General features: G+C 49.2%; 5 protein-coding genes across 5 annotated transcripts; 4 read left to right on the plus strand and 1 right to left on the minus strand.

The window, feature by feature from the left end:
- Positions 1-27: 27 nt before the first annotated feature.
- On the plus strand, positions 28-3,693 carry LACBIDRAFT_387314 (CPII coat sec24 protein; the record flags this gene model as incomplete). Its single annotated transcript, XM_001881039.1, has 15 exons — positions 28-71; positions 125-156; positions 204-969; positions 1,024-1,235; positions 1,285-1,406; positions 1,459-1,662; positions 1,715-1,819; positions 1,871-1,994; positions 2,047-2,202; positions 2,253-2,423; positions 2,477-2,772; positions 2,828-2,965; positions 3,014-3,208; positions 3,266-3,512; positions 3,572-3,693. The coding sequence occupies 14 exons, from the start codon at positions 28-30 to the stop codon at positions 3,497-3,499; spliced, it is 2,799 nt and encodes a 932-aa protein (XP_001881074.1). The 3' UTR covers positions 3,500-3,512; positions 3,572-3,693.
- A 131-nt stretch (positions 3,694-3,824) lies between these two features.
- LACBIDRAFT_297584 (uncharacterized protein) lies at positions 3,825-5,231 on the plus strand (the record flags this gene model as incomplete). Its single annotated transcript, XM_001881040.1, has 3 exons — positions 3,825-4,342; positions 4,395-5,016; positions 5,067-5,231. 3 exons carry the CDS (start codon positions 3,825-3,827, stop codon positions 5,229-5,231), a joined length of 1,305 nt encoding a protein of 434 aa, XP_001881075.1.
- Positions 5,232-6,191: 960 nt separating this feature from the next.
- Positions 6,192-10,104, plus strand: LACBIDRAFT_327221 (uncharacterized protein; the record flags this gene model as incomplete). The annotated part of the gene is made up of 12 exons (XM_001881041.1): positions 6,192-6,427; positions 6,522-6,638; positions 6,695-6,704; positions 7,184-7,409; positions 7,479-7,918; positions 8,204-8,254; positions 8,311-8,327; positions 8,380-8,453; positions 8,509-8,795; positions 8,847-9,841; positions 9,898-9,934; positions 9,982-10,104. 12 exons carry the CDS (start codon positions 6,192-6,194, stop codon positions 10,102-10,104), a joined length of 2,613 nt encoding a protein of 870 aa, XP_001881076.1.
- A 3,482-nt stretch (positions 10,105-13,586) lies between these two features.
- On the minus strand, positions 13,587-14,655 carry LACBIDRAFT_297588 (uncharacterized protein; the record flags this gene model as incomplete). Its single annotated transcript, XM_001881230.1, has 6 exons — positions 13,587-13,788; positions 13,848-14,007; positions 14,079-14,181; positions 14,279-14,326; positions 14,387-14,566; positions 14,617-14,655. The coding sequence occupies 6 exons, from the start codon at positions 14,653-14,655 to the stop codon at positions 13,587-13,589; spliced, it is 732 nt and encodes a 243-aa protein (XP_001881265.1).
- A 257-nt stretch (positions 14,656-14,912) lies between these two features.
- LACBIDRAFT_291181 (uncharacterized protein) lies at positions 14,913-16,368 on the plus strand (the record flags this gene model as incomplete). The annotated part of the gene is made up of 4 exons (XM_001881042.1): positions 14,913-15,083; positions 15,136-15,199; positions 15,256-15,826; positions 15,873-16,368. 4 exons carry the CDS (start codon positions 14,913-14,915, stop codon positions 16,312-16,314), a joined length of 1,248 nt encoding a protein of 415 aa, XP_001881077.1. The 3' UTR covers positions 16,315-16,368.
- Between the last annotated feature and the right edge of the window lie 78 nt (positions 16,369-16,446).

The raw sequence follows: 16,446 nt of genomic DNA on the forward strand, positions 1-16,446 counted from the left end.
CTCCCTCCAATCGCCAGCACAAGCATAATGGCGTCTCCTGCCCAAAAATTACCCGTTGGTTGGGCTGCAGAGTGGCGAGTGAATTGTTCATTTTCATCTTGTCTTGTGCTCAATTATTCTCCAGGGACAACCAACATCAACGATACCTCTTCATCGGTCAGTTCACTTTACGATAGATTCTCTCAATATCTGATGCAAAATAGAAACCGCGACTGGGGCGACGCAGTGGGACCCGCCTGCATCTCAAGATGGTCCAAACGTTCAAAATACCCCACCAGTTGCTGAACCGTCAGTTCATCATGGGAAACGGAGGCAGTACGCTGCGGGCCAAACGCAGGTGTATTATGGAGGTGGCGAGGCCGCGCCCGATCTGGCCTATCCAGCTCCAGGACTTCAACCCCAGGCAGTTCCTGGCGCCCAACTTTTCACGCCAGGTTTAGTTGGGGAGAATCAGTTCGCGACGCAGCAGACGCACCCACCACCTGGGCAATCTGGCTACTATAACCAGGCGGAGTCCGAATACATCAATGCCCCTTCTTTTGGTCAACCTCCGCCGCCCTATGGGCAGGCGCCTGTGGACGCTCTTGCAGGTCAATTTGGGCAAATGGGGGTTGGCGGACAAAAACAGTTTCATTTGTACACCACAAATCTTCTCACTTCCCCTCCAGAGCCACGCGACCTCCAACGGCCTCCACCTGAAATCCGACTTCCGCCCAACTCATGTATCTCGCCATCACCCTTCGCAAATGCGCATCCGTCCTACCAAAGATGTACATTGAATGCAATCCCAACGACATCCTCGCTATTAACTAAAGCAAAAATCCCTCTGGCCCTTGTGATCACTCCCTATCGATCATTAAAAGAGGGGGATGAAGCCGTACCAGTCGTGACCGATACTGTTATTGCTCGATGCCGCCGCTGCAGAACGTATATAAATCCTTATGTGCAATTCCTTGAAGGGGGCAATCGGTATATTCGTTTTTTTTTAATACTCCCCTCCCGGATGACTGAAGGACCCTCTAGGTGGCGATGCTGTATGTGTAACATGACGAACGAAGTTCCTCAACTCTTTGACTGGGATCAAGTGCGAAATCAACCTGGTGACAGGTGGTCGCGAGCAGAGCTGAATCACTCAGTTGTCGAATTTGTTGCACCCACCGAGTACATGGTCCGACCCCCGCAACCTGCCGTGTACATCTTCTTGATTGATGTCAGTAACTCTGCTGTGCAGTCGGGTGAGGTTTCGACCTTTCAACCCATACTTCCTTGTTCATTGTTTGCAAGGAATGGTTGCCACTGCTACACGGACAATCCTTGAAAACCTTGATCGCATCCCTGACGAGGACGGAAGAACCAAGGTTGCCATCATCTGCTTTGACGTGTCTCTGTACTTTTTCTCCCTACCAGTACGTTTATTTTTTGCAGAGATCAGGCAAAAGGTCTCACGTACCCTTACAGGTCGGGAGCACAGATTCCAACATGCTTGTTGTTTCTGACATTGATGACGTCTTCTTGCCCAAGCCGACCGACCTTCTTGTTAATTTGGCGGAGTCTCGCGCATCACTGGAGACTTTGCTTGGGAGGATCAACGATATGTTCCAGGAAAATAGCATCATCGGTAGTGCGTTGGGGCCTGCACTGCAAGCTGGTTTCAAGCTAATGGTAATACCGTTATCCGTCGAAAATTTTTGACATAATCCTGAAGCATTTTTAGTCGCCAATTGGCGGGAAGATTGTGGTTCTGTCCTCGACCTTACCCAGTGTTGGCCCTGGTGCTTTAAAAAACCGAGAAGATCCGAAGATTCTGGGTACTGCCAAGGTATGCATTGACACAGGCCAAGTAATCCTAGGTTCATTCCGTTCTTCATAGGAGTCCGGACTGCTTCAAGCTGCAGTGCCATTCTACAAAACATTCGCAATCGATTGTTCAAGAGCTCAAGTCTCAGTCGATATGTTCCTCTTCAGCGCGGCTTATCAAGATGTCGCAACACTTGGTGAGCATCATTTCTATCACACCGACCCAATGGCTCATGGCAAGACGTGCAGCCTGTCTACCGCATTACACTTCTGGCCAGACGTACTACTACCCAGCCTTCAACGCTGGGCGGACGGAGGACGCGATCAAGTTTGCGCATGAATTTGGGGAGGTATTGGCAATGCCCATTATGCTCGAGGCTGTCATGCGAGTTCGAGCATCGCGCGGTATGTTGATGGGGACTCGATGCTTGCTTTTCTTCTAACCGGAGGTTCAGGGTTGCGCATGTCTTCATTCCATGGGAACTTTTTTGTCAGGTCCACCGACCTTCTTGCCATGCCTGCCGTACCTCAAGATCAGTCGTATGCCATTGAGATACAGATCGAAGAGCAAATCAACACCCCATTTGTTGTTATGCAGACCGCAGTTCTTCACACCACGTGCTACGGTTGGTCTTGGCATTTTCTTTTGCTCAGAAATATATTGACTTCATTTTTCCAGGCGAACGTCGTATTCGCGTCATTACTCTTGCGCTCCCAACGACAACCATCCTCTCTGAAGTTTTTGCCTCCGCCGATCAGGTTGCAATTGCCACTCTTCTGGCAAATAAGGCCGTCGAGCGGTCGTTGACACACAAATTAGAGGACAGCCGAGAATACGTTTTCCAAAAACTCGTGGAGATCCTTATCGCATACAAGACAAGCATGACGTCGGGCGGCGCTGGCGCCAGCGCGCAGCTGGCCATTTCTGAAAATCTGAAGATGTTGCCCGTTCTTGTGCTAGGCCTGCTGAAGAACGTCTGTACCCCTCCTGTCATATTCCATTGCACTTTGGCTTACTTTCATTATCTAGGTTGGGATTCGCCAGAGTGCCCAGATACCCCCCGATATAAGGGCGTACTCTCAAGCTCTTTTGACATCCCTTCCATCACAAATTCTCATTCCATACATCTACCCAACCTTCTATGCGCTGCACAACATGCCGCCCGAGGTAAGTTCATCTACGACATCGTTTTTTATTTTGTCTGATCCTCTGCAGGCTGGAACAATCGGTGAAAATGGAGTTATTTTACCGCCAGCTCTCCCGTTGACGTCAGAGCGTCTGGAGAGGCACGGTTTGTTCCTTATCGAGGATGGACAGACCATCTTCCTTTGGGTCGGCCGTGATGCTGTTCCTCAACTTGTGCAAGACGTGTTCGACCTTCCCAGCTACGATGTATTGCGCGGCGGAAAGGCATGCCTTTCTTTGTTTTTTTTTCGTTATCCTTAACATTGATGGAACTATTTGTAGACGACTCTTCGCCCTCTCAGCAATCCCTTCTCTGAACGAGTCAACGCCGTCATCCAAAAGATTAGAGAAATGCGCCGTGGGATCTACTACCCTCATCTTTACATCGTGAAGGAGGACGGAGAACCCCCCCTCAGGTTGTGGGCACTCAGCGCCCTCATCCAGGATCGTGCGGATGTCTTGCCAAGTTATCAACAGTTTATTTCGTCTCTCAAAGACAAGGTAATTACAACATAGAGCGCTATGGCAGGTTTGTGCCGGCCGGCGTCCACTGATAATGAAGCATTGTTTACTGATTATGATTGACAGGTTAATGGTGCTGGAGGAAGTGGATATTAGTTTTTTATGACAAACTGTAGCCTTGAACCTCCCTTCATATATGTATTACCCTGAACCTCTTCAAAATCTACGTATTAATTTCTCGACTTCAAGGAACGCTCACGTGATAAAGTGGTTATGCACATAGCACCGCACCTTGAATTGGAAAGGGCTTGCTCGCTCTCGTACTTGTCTCCTACTTTACTTCGGCCTCAGGCCTCGAATCTCTCTCTCCGTTCAAAGTATGCAAACTGAGGACGACGTTTTTCAGGACCAATCATCCAACGTTGTCGATTGTGACTTATTGGAGGCCGCCAAAGAAAATGTTCAACCTTTGGCCACTGGTCGTCGAGTGACTTCCTTGTCAACCATTCTCGCAACCCCTCACGCTCAAAGAGAGACTAAGCTTGCTGAGACTCGTAAACGTCTACGAATCAACGTCGAACTGGCTTTGGAAGATGAGGATGGTGATCCTCTCGAGGCATATTGTCGGCTCGTTTATTGGACGGTGGAGAACTACCCCCAGGGGCACAGCGCCGAGTCGGGCCTTCTAGAACTACTAGAGGAATCGACTAGGGCCTTGAAGGATTTTAGAAACGGTGTGTGGAGAGGTGACTTGAGATATCTCAAACTGTGGTTGCTCTATGCAAGCTACGTGGAGAAGCCGACCATGATATATAAGTTTTTGATTGCAAATGATATTGGGACAAGCTTCGCTCTTTTGTATGAAGAGCATGCGGCAGTGCTCGAACGGGACGGGCGGTGCGTGTAACCCACCCGTTGACAAACGTACTTAGCTGACATTAGAGTGCAGACGAAAGGAAGCTGACGAAGTGTACTCTCTGGGAATCGCAAGGCGAGCTTCGCCCCTCGACCACCTTGAAAATCGATACCACGATTTTCAAAAACGAATGATGTCCACCGTATCCAGACATAACCCTACGCCGGAGGCCATTTCAACGTCACAGGCCCCTCGACCCGCTCTGGCTCAGACGTTGGCACCGGCCGCACCCGTCTTGGCTGCCTCTCTCCAACCGGTGTCCAATAGCCGTCTTCAGATCTTTGTGGATCCCTCGGGCGCTGAGTCGCAGTTGGCGGAAGCAGCAGCGAACGAATGGAACGCCCTTGAGTCACGTAAGATAAGGGTTAAAGAGAACGTACCAGAGGTTAAGAAGTTCGGTGGGTCAACACTCAAACAGGCTGGACGTTCCAAGAGAATAGCGTCGAGCTCTAGCGCAAGCTCAAGCTCAAAAATCATACCATATCGTGACACAGCAGACATGCCACCTCCCCCTGTGCATAGCTCAAGCTCAAGCAAGGACAAAAGTTCTAGTGCGAAGACACCTGACAAAGGGTTCGCCCCCTTCATTGACACTCCAAAAGAGTCAGCGGCCATGGTACCTTCAACACCCAAGTTCACCCCATTTCGGGACGAGGTGATGACCTATCTTCCGTTTTGAATGGGTTAAACTCACGATTGTTTTAGGCCGAGTCAACACCTCCAGCCATTACCCCAATCGGGGATTCTGTCATTAGGGTCAAAAAGGCGGGGTTGAAGGTTCCTACCCCTACTTCGGAGGCTGAGGCTTTGAGAAAGGATCCTTTGAAGAATTACCTTGTGAATGAAGGAACTCAGGAGGATGGATCATGAACAGATACTCACATACGTTTCTCTCTTTAATTTTTTTCTGGAAATTCGCTTCATGTACTAACTGTAATCTCACTATGGCATCAGTCAAGTGTCGCAGATAAGATGAAGATGATTAAAGAGTGCAGCGAAGAAGATAAATTTCGCCTGCTAGAAACTTCATGGAAACCACGCTGTCGCACGTAATCGAGCTGCACTCTGCTTACTATGATCCTCGGTGGGCCAGGCAATAGGCATTCTCTGGAACGTCCTCGTCTGATGCAAATCGTCGAAAGGCCCTCCGATTCTCCGAGAAATGTCTATTCGATACTCGAGTCAATTACGTATTCGTACAGCGGCGCGACCACTCCTCAATCAGAGAATTCCGCTGGCGGCGACTGCTTGCCGCACTGTGGCGATATACACATGTCTGCCTGTCTGTCGAATAGAGGCCTGCAAAGCGCCTCATTTGACAACGCATCGTTCAATTTGTGGCGATGACTAACTAGTGGAATTTCGACGGCCGGAGGGCAGTCTGCCATCAGAACTGTATCCCTCATTCGCCGCGGACAGCAAAGCTCAAGAACATCAAATTATACGAGCCCCTTTGATACCAGCTCATGGTTCCCCGGTGATTTTGATTCTTCTCTATCAAGGTACACTCACCGTTGAATTCCCCCCTCAGACCCTATTCATGCCTGGTCCGGACAAATCAAGTCCGCCACAGACACATGCCGAGACCTGACACCAGCAAATCCAGGTGATCCGAACAATGGCCCTATCCACCGGCTAAAAACAGACCAACCCCCGAAGCTTTATGCTTTCGCGACTCCCAAGTGCCACAAATGAAATTCCGCGGGTTACACAAGCAAGGTGTCATTGCGTGGTTGACCGGTTGTATAAAGGCCACCCAGAATTAGAAACTTAGTGTTCCTTCGAGCCCCTCCTCTAGTTGCATCTACAAGACAGGTTTTTTTTTGCACAATGTTCTCCTGGCGCAAATCTGTTTTGATTATCATCCTGGTTGCGACTTCCGTTGCTGCGGCGCCTTCACCTAAAGACACCCGACACGTTCGCGACGGGTCCCTGGATAATCCCTCATTCGCAAATCATGCGCCAGTTTGGAATGAAGGAGCTGCTTCCGAACCTCTCATCGCGATAGAGGGAGAGACACCTCAGTACGAGTGGGATTTGCCTGCAATGACGACACTGAAGGAAGAGTGAGTCTCCTCCTGCTAAATTCATTGCTATTGCAACGCCACTGACTTGCGACATCCGAGAAAGGTTGATAGCGCCTGATTCCGGCAAACCCAGACGGTTCCAGGAGCTTATGAGAATATTTATTGGAACTCCACAACCACCAAAATCGGGTGTGCAACCAGCTAGACCTACAAACGAGTTTCTTAGAACGCGCCGCCGGATTGGTCGTCGGTAAGCCAGATAGATCTTGTTTCGAATCCGGAGGAGCTGAAAATATTTCTTTGTAGGCGACACCCAGTGTGTTATTACCTATTCGTCACGTGCCAGCCCCTTTACTGAACCTTTGTAGTGATTATGACGCCCATCGATTTTAACTGCTCTTCAACGTCAACCTTTTGAAATGCTTTGTTTTATGAAATGTTTTGGCGGCACCACGATAGACGTGACCCTCTGCGAGGGTCATCACGAAGCACCCTACACGATCAGGCTTCAGTTGGGTTAAGTTGGATTGGATGGATGGATAGTAATTATACCCCATAGATGATGAGGTGTTGATGAGATGGAAAACGAAAATATGTACGATATGATCTGTCGCTTAGGTAAGAACCAGTTGTAAATGACCAGGGCAATTTTGTTTTTTTTGGGCTCTTGTTTCCTCCATCGACGAGGCGACTGCTGGCCAGGACTCATCCTGCCCTCTAGACGGCCGTTTACTCGACCCCTTTCTCTTCCTATACCCTCATCTTGAGTACTAGTATTAAAATTCCATAATCAAGATGGACCCAGACTATCAGCATCCTCAAGACTCCGACTTCCAGGGGCCCCAACCTCACCCATACCTCCACGACCCCCTCCTACACATCACTAATCTCCCTTCATATGTCTCTGATGAAAATTTAGCCGTCGCCTTCATGACTTGTGGTCCATTTAGACCTAAGATTCCCCGCGACAGTGCATCCGGTCTGTTGTCGGGCACCATTGAATTCAAATTCCTCGAGAAGGGTGGGTCCAAAGTCTTCGTGTTCTAATGCTCCGACAGTCATGCATACTAAATGTTTTCCTTGTTCGTAGCCGAGAAGGCACTGGCAACTCTCCAATCGCGTCTCATCCCTAACCTCCAACCTCCTGTGCCTTTGGTGCTTTCACCTTATCCTCCAACCAATCCACCAACGCCTCTGCCGCCCCCATCAGCGTTGCCGCGTCTCGTAAAACACTTACCGCCAGGTTACACCGATTCCCAGTTGTTCGACCTTTTCAGGCCTTTTGGTGCACTCGCGTCCGCACGTACTCAGACTCATTTTGGCGCGGACACTGGCATGGTCGAATTCTGGAACGAAAATGATGCACGCCAGGCTGAAGACTCGCTGCACTGTGCAGACATAGAGGGCCAGAATATCGCAGTTCAGGTTTATCAACCTAGACGGACCAGTGGAGGAGCAATTCCTGAGTTCAACGCGAGCGCTCCGACATTCGTGCCCTCTGGTTCAATGTACTCACCATACCCAACCCAGGTATGATACAAAATGATGTTATTTTTTTCATGCTTCGCTCATGGCAGCCTTTCACTAGTACTCCCCACCACGAGGGAGCCCATACCCTGTACGGTCCCCCTTGCGCTCCCCAGTTCCACCATCCCCTCCTTTTGTTCATGGTCCTGGGCAGCAAGTTCAATTAGCTCCGCTATTAGGGCCAGGATCAAATAGCCATAGTGGATTGATTGACCCATGCAATTTGTTTTGTAAAGTCAGTGCCCTACTGTGGACGGCGTTGCATGTAACTGATCTGCGCTTTTACAGAATTTGGATCCTGACATCGACTCTAACGGCCTATTCACCCATTTCCGACAGGTAGATAACATCTATTTTCGATTTACAAAAGTGACTCACGTCTATCATCCATATAGTTTGGCATGATCGTCAGGTAAAGAGACTGGTGATCAAATACCGATTAACGAAACTCACTATAACAACAGTGCGCGTGTCATGCGCAATGAAAATGGAGAGAGTCGAGGTTTTGGTTTTGTATCTTATCAAACACCCGATCAAGGTTGGTTTTTCAATCTCCAAAACTCCCGATTTCTTCTTATTTTTTCTGTTTCTAGCCAACGCAGCTATGCATGCAATGAATGGAGCCCAACTTGGCTCAAAACAAGTTGTCGTTCGACTCCACGAGCCGAAGCAATTGCGACAAGAGAAACTTGCTCAGCGATTTGGTCACAACGGCCATCCCAGGAGCTCAAGTGGTGCTACAAGCCCCACGGCTAGTGAAGTTGGCGACTATTCTGGCTGGGGCAGTCCACGACTCCTCCCGACATCTTTGGGTTCTCCCAAAGGAAGCATTTATGAGCGACCTGAAAGGGGAAGAAGAGGATCTGGCAGCTACTACAATGTTAGTTCTCAAGAACTTTATTGAACTCCTATCATCCTGAATGTCTTACAGGCTGCTCTCACTGGTACTCTCAATTTGCCCATGCGATATGATGACCTCGCAAGCTTGTCACCTGTTGTCCGAAAAGAGGTGCTTACTGGCGAGCTCAGCCGTCGTGTCAAGAAACTGGATATTGTCCCTGCCAAAGAGATTAACTCCATTGTTGAATCCCTTGTCAATGTCTCTCTCAGTGAGGTCTTACAATATGTGGAAGATCCTGGAAGACTCCAGGAGCAAGTGGAGATAATCAAGGCCAAACGCTTTAAGGCCTCTACTCCTGAGAAATCTCCTTCTAGGTCTGCGTCGGCTTCACAGGATTCGCGACTTCTTGATCCAAATGCTCTCAATGCTACGGCGAGCGCTCCCGAGCACCCATCAACTCCAATCTCAGTCAGCGAGTCGTCAAGTCCTCCTCGTACCTCCTCGCCCTCTGGCTCAGTTCCACCCATATCAGAACGCGATCGCATAATCGCAGCCGTCGGAAAACTTGAGTCCACACGACACTCTGAACTAACCGACCTGTTGATGAGCCTCCCGAAGCGCGATCGTGCTCTGTGTCTCTTCAATGCTGAATATCTGCGTACCAAAATAGCTGATGCAAAAATGGTATTGGATAGCGAAGATGGAGATGAAGAAGAAGATAGGAATCCCCCTGATTCACAGTCAACCAAGTCTGCGCCCCATACGGTGCCTGTGACGCCTCAACCCAAGAAGACAGCCCCCAGAGTTGTAGATTCGCCGCAGACTCCAGATTTGTCTTCTCGCGGTCCTTCAGCGAATGCGTCTCCATTGCCACCAACACCTGGCAGCGCCAGCTCCACGCATACTTTGGCGTCTCTCTCAAAGCTACCTGCGGCCGAAATCATTCGGCTTTCCAACTCCTCTTCAGCTACTGGACTACCTTTACCCAAGGCAGATCCCCTCGTAGTTCAGGCTACTGATGAATTCATTGATAGCCTCTTGGGTAAGCCACCCCAAGTGCAGAAGCAACAACTTGGAGACAAACTGTAGGTGCCCGTACTATGCAAATAAAATTTTCGCTCACCACGAAAATTTTGAACAGCTTCAAAGTCGTCAAATCATTTGGTATCAAGGGGGCTGTAAGTCATTCTTTTTCGTATTATGGAGATACTCATCGCTCGGTTAGCCAAAGGTTACGATTGCCCTTCTGGACCAAGAGGATCTCCGGGCCCTTGCCCACCTGATGAATAGCTTCCCGTCCGTGCTCAAGGACAAAGCACTACGAGTCGCTGCCAGCCTCGCCAAGTAACACATTTCCCTCCAATAATCCACACCTTAAACAAGGGACAACCGGGCACTTGAACAAGTAATTTTTGCTTATTGAACAAGAAGCGAAAATGATTCATTCGTCCTCCTGCGCTTCACTCAGGTGCTTAATGCATGCCTATTTCAGGTGCCAGCTACTATTACTAAAGCCGCTCACTAACTTTCTATATCCTGGAAATTACTTAGTTCCCAAAAGTTACTTTACACTACCACCATCGTTTACCCATTTTCCATTCCCTGTGACACAGTTACCCCTATATCGATTCTGTTGCTGTCCTGTTACGACATTTTATGATTCTGTCTTAGCCTCGCACACTTTACCTCACTTTACTTTGTTATCTTGATATCGTTAACTTCGTAAAGCGATGGATCTCAGTCGCCGTTGAAAAAATTGACTCACACAACGTTTTTTTACAGGAACTTACAAGGAAGAATGCATATGGTCGAATTCCGACAGAAGCCCCGAATGAGGAGAGGGAAGAATAGCTCACGTGTTTCCTAACAGCCCCTATGATGTCCTGCCGCCTGCGATTGCACAGTTGATCGCAGGTTCACAACAACCAAGTTCAACAGAATCGACATTCAACGTTGCGATGTCGTCAAAGAAGTCCACAGTCTTTCCGCCCAATCCAACCACCGCGCGAGGAGTTTCTACGAAACTCAGCTCAGGAAACGGGCCGCTAAAGGACAAAGTTATCTACGCCAATGGAAAGACAATCATCGTGCGCGGTTTTGTATCTTCATTGCTTTCTATTTTACTAATTCTCGAGAGTAGATCCGTGATTTAAAGGCAAGCCGGTCCTCATGATCGTCTATCTAAGTATCCGAATGCTCATCTCTCTCGCTAGAACCCTGGCCTTTCAACGACGTATGCTGGGCACATTCAAAACGCAACTGTAGCGCGTATATCACCGTCCGGGTATTACTGTGCATCTGCGGATGCAGGAGGAACGGGTAAACTGGGAATTCTTCATCTACCATCCGAAAGTTGACAATTTATTTTCCTTACTAGTCCGAGTGTGGGATACAGTTGGAGAGGATCAAGTTCTGAAGGGTGAATATAAGGTGATATCGGGGCGGATGTATGTGCAGCCAGGTTTTTTGTCTGGTGTCACGTTTAATCTATTGATCTACTTTGCCTCGCAGAAATGATGTCGCTTGGGACTCGGAAGGCAAGAGGATAATTGCAGTTGGAGATGGTCGAGACAAGTTGGTCCTTCGTGCGAGAAGATGGATGTCTACTGACGCCTTGAGACCAGGTTCGGCCACGCTTTCATGATGGATAGTGGTTCATCTACGGGTGAGATCATCGGTCATTCCAAGGTATGTATAGCGACTCTTTTTCGTTGACAACTTTGTTGATTTATTGAACTTTTTTAGGCGGTCAACGCTGTCTCCATTCGACATCAGCGTCCTTTCCGGGCGGCCACCGCAGGCGATGACGGGTTGATCTTGTTCCACACCGGTGAGCTCGGCTTACGCCATGGCAAAGTACCTATTTTACCCAGGATGCAGGTGTGCCCTTCAAGTATGAAAAGGTTTTTACATATCCAATTTGAGGTTACCATTTGAGAGTTCAAATTCTGTAGACGATAAAAACTCACACGAAATTCGTACAAGATGTGAAGTATGCCCCATCTGGGGACCAGTTTGCGAGCGTGGGCTCAGATTCGAAAATCTTCCTTCACGAAGGCAAAACAGGAGACACGCTGGCAGAGATCACAGAGAGCCCGCATAAAGGATCTATCGTGAGTTTAAACCGTTTCAATCTATTTTTTTCAACATCATGCTCAACAAAGCCTTCTAGATGGCTGCCTCGTGGAGTCCTGATAGCAAGTCTCTGTTCACCTCTTCGGCAGATTGTACCGTCAAGCTCTGTAAAGTTACATTTGAAATTGTGTTTTTGCCAAAAGCCTTACAACGTTCTGTCAAGGGGACGTTGAAACCCGCAAAGTGGCTACAACATGGACACTAGGGACCGGAATCGACCATCAGCAGATCGGAAACACCTGGAGCGGCCAGGCTGACCTCGTTTCGCTCTCCATCTCTGGTGACCTCAACATCTTTGATCCCAGAATCGGAGACAAACCTTCCCGCATTTTCACTGTTAGCCCTCCAGTTGTTCATAACCTGTTCCGCCGTCTAATAGACATGACAGGCTCCACAAAAGGCTGTCACTGCGATTGCCCCAGCAAGACCGGACACCACCTTCCTTACAGGCGCTGCTGATGGTCGGGTATATTCATACACTGGAGAGTCAACAACCTTGGGCGGCGAAAGTCACTCGAATCTCGTTACGGGCCTCGCTGCTTCTCCAGTTGACGGAAAGGTATACTCAATAGGGTACGATGATCGTGTACGGGAAATCGGAGGTGACGGCAAGAGTTATTTGTAAGTTCAAATTTATCTTCGCGCTATTTTTTCTAACAAATTATTTATCCCTTGAAAGACCCGCATCAGTCGGTACGGCCGCACAGCCAAAGTCCATCGCAGTCGCCGCAGATGGGACCGTCTTCGTTTCAGAAATCGAACACGTCGAAGCATTCAGATCAAACCAGAAAGTGTTTGAACAGAAACCAAGGTTCGCACCAAGTTCTATCGCTGCGAGTGGCTCTACAATCGCTATTGGTGGAGAGGCAAGTGTGCATACACATGTAGAGATGATGTTCGTTCATGCTTAACCTCTTAGAACAACAAAGTATACCTGAACGAGTGGGACGGCAAATCGTTGAAGGAAATCGCCATCCTGGAGGGTAACAAAGGCGCAGTTTCGGCTCTTGCGTTCTCCCCAGATGGAAATTATTTGGCTGCTGGAGATGTAAGTTATTTATTTCATATGCGCCCTGGTTCCAACAAGTGATTAACCTCGTACAGTCGCAGGGCAAAATCGTGTTGTTTGATGTCAAAGAAAGAAAGGTCTTGCTCTTCTTCCATTCATCTTTGCAGCATCACTCACCCGTCCCATTTTGAAGACAATCACCTCTCGATGGGCTTTCCACTCTGCAAGAATCAATTCACTTTCCTGGACTGCCGACTCCAAGCATTGTGCTTCTGGATCGCTCGATACGAACGTGTACGTCTGGAGTGTCGCGAAACCGATGAAGAACATCGCTATCAAGGAGGCTGGGCCAGGTGGTGTAAACGCCGTGCTTTGGCTTGAAGGAGGCGAATCGGGGAAGTTGGTGAGCGCTGGTGCCGATGCGTGTGCGAGGATATGGGAGGTCACATTTCACACATAAAGAGAGGAGCTCAAAGTAAGAAATCAATTGTAGGCTAGATAGGAAGATGGTCTATGGACAACTGTAGGTGATAATCAAACATTGACGCAGATACGTTATGTGCATTAAGCCAACGTCGGAAGCAATACCTGAGGGGGGATGCGTAACGGAACAATTATTTTTACACAACAGCAAGCAAGAAGAAAAAAGAGAGAACCGATCGAATTGCGGAGCTTTATCAGTCTATTCAAGCCATCTCCACATCCCCATTCTCCCCCGCCACAGCAGCTGGTTCCGGAGCATCGCCCATGAATGCGTCGAGTTCCTTGTCGAGCTCTTCCGCAGTTTTTGGCTTCTTGGGGGCTTTGGGTGCACGTGTTGCGGGGGCAGTTCCACCAGCTCCACGTCCTGGTCGAGAGCGGATGGGACCAACGTTGTTTCCTGCGCGACTGTAAATAACGATAGTTGAGTTGTGCAGACAAAGATTGATGAGTGAGACGAAACGTACGGTCCAGAGGGGGTCTTGATAGAAGAATCGTCGCGGCTGAGTCGGTCGACCAGAGGCGGCTTTTGTATTCTGTTGAGAAGCGACGAGGTTGAGGGCACACTTGCTGATCGACGGGGGTTGCGAGGCGGCAAGGCGTCAAAGACGATTTCCATCGGTTGTCCTAAAAGCAAGTAAGCTTCTTTCCAAGGAGCATTGAAAACGGGGGGGGGATAGAGAAGATAAAAACGTTACCCTTGGCAAGAATTCCATCAAACTGCTTCTTCGCTCGAGTTGCTTCGGCGTTTGTTTCGAACGCGATGAACGCGGTACCTGAGGAGCGGCCACTTCGATCGTACTGAGGCCATAATCCAAAAAATGGGGGACAGAGGGGGGGGTCGGAAACATTGGCTTTTGTTTTCTTATATCAGGTGAAGCTCGGGGGCTGGTCGTACCCTGATTAATGGCTCGCGAACGAGCGTGCCTATTTGTCCAAAGATGGCCTGAATGGATATGCGTTGTTGAGTAATTGGGAACAAAGGAGAAGAGAAGGGTAGTCGCACAGTAAGATCTTTCGGCGTAATCTCATAGTGCAAATTTGAGACGACAAGCTTGCTGTTTGGAGTTGTCGTTGTCGCGGGGCTGACACCTAGCCCAATGTTCTGTCGTGTCGCTCTCGGGCCTGTCGGTGCCTTGTCATGCAACCATTGGCCGTCTACGTCGCCTCGAGGACCCGTAGGACGCTGTAAGTCCATTGAGTGTTGGCGCCAGAGGAAGTATTGTGGAAACTAACGCTATATGGCTTGCGTGGACCAGTTTTAAAGGAAGCCATGTTCAAATTGCAGCGAGTAAAAGAGAAGCAGTGGTTGTTGAAAGCAAAGACAAAGTGAGACCGTTGTGTTGTCAACAAGAAAAGGAAATTCAGTTTCAGATACAAAGTCCGCACTCTCCTAACCCTAACCCAAGGTTACACTCGGACCGCACATACCCGATCATCGCACCAGTAATCTCATGAGGTTCATCAATACTTGGAAGCGAACGAGGACCGTCTTATAAAGCACAGTTCAATTTTATTTATCCTCAAAAAACATGGCCACTAACTACGAGTACAATACCCCAGCTCCCGGAGTTTCCTACTTCACCCCACTCCAGGATCCTCCCGCTGGAACGGCTGTGGTCCCTCAGCCAGATGGGAAACCCATCCCAAAGCTGTTCCAACCTCTGACTATCAGAGGAGTGTCCTTCCAGAACAGGATCTTCGTTGCGTGTTTCCTCTCCCGCTCTTCAAGGAGTTGCTAACCAAGTTGCATAGGTATCTCCCATGTGCCAATATTCCGCAAAGAATGGCATTGTCTCCCCATGGCACTTGGCACACCGTAAGTCTTGCAAGAAGCCCATGACAATACTTACCCTGACCGAGGGAATAATTTAGTTGGCGGCATATTCACGCGTGGGCCAGGGCTCACCGTCATCGAAGCAACTGCCGTCGTTCCGGAAGGACGCATCTCACCAGAAGACGTAGGCATCTGGTCAGACGACCACATAAAGCCCTTGGCGTCCATCGTCGAGTTTGCGCACTCGCAGAACCAGAAAATCGCCGTCCAAATAGCTCATGCTGGACGTAAAGCGTCCACCCTCCCACCATGGAAAAGTGGACCAGTTCTAGCAGTGAAAGAAGCCGATGGCTGGCCCGACGACGTCTGGGGTCCCTCTACCACTCCTTTTGCAAAATCCTACGCTGCACCGAAAGAGTTGACGAAAGAAGGGATCAAGCGCGTTGTAAAGGCCTTCGCAGACGCTGCGCGACGTTCCATCGCTGCAGGATTCGACGTGATCGAAATCCACAACGCGCATGGCTACCTCTTACAGTCGTTCCTTAGCCCCGTGAGTAACAAGCGCACAGATGAATACGGCGGAAGCTTTGAGAATAGGACAAGGTTAACCCTGGAGGTCGTAGACGCAGTGAGAGCCACGATACCCGCCAGCACACCTCTTTTCTTGCGGTAAGTGCGTTCAATCTTAGAAAATTCAGCATATTCATTCTGTTAGGGTATCCGCAACAGACTGGTTGGAGGAAAGCGCGCCCAACGAGGCGTCATGGAGAACAGAAGATACCGTTAGACTTGCACATTTATTGGCAGCTCACGGAGTCGACTTGCTGGATGTCTCTACGGGCGGTAACGACCCCCGCCAGAGAATCAAGTCGGGTCCAGGATACCAAGTCCCATTCGCCTCGGCCGTCAAGAAGTCTGTCGGATCGAGCCTGTTCGTTGGGGCCGTTGGAGCCCTTCATGACGCGACCGTTGCTCGAGACGTGTTGGAGAATGGCGACGCGGACGTTGTGTTTGTTGGTCGGCAGTTCCAGAAGAACCCCGGACAGGTTTGGGAGATGGCTGATAGGCTTGGAGTGGAGATTCATGTGGCCAATCAGATTGGGTGGGGATTCAAGGGGAGGGGGGCTAAAGCACTTGGGACAAAATCTCAATTATAGACTAGATAGACTAGATATCTACGGAATTATACGTTGAATTAGAATACATGAACCACATTTTGAGCTACACGAGTGGAATTTTTGAGTGACTGCTATATTTGTCCACGTTGCGCTTGATACCCGACCAACTCA

The sequence above is a fragment of the Laccaria bicolor genome, genomic scaffold (genome assembly GCF_000143565.1).
Source record: "Laccaria bicolor S238N-H82 LACBIscaffold_12 genomic scaffold, whole genome shotgun sequence".
Lineage (NCBI taxonomy): Eukaryota > Fungi > Basidiomycota > Agaricomycetes > Agaricales > Hydnangiaceae > Laccaria > Laccaria bicolor.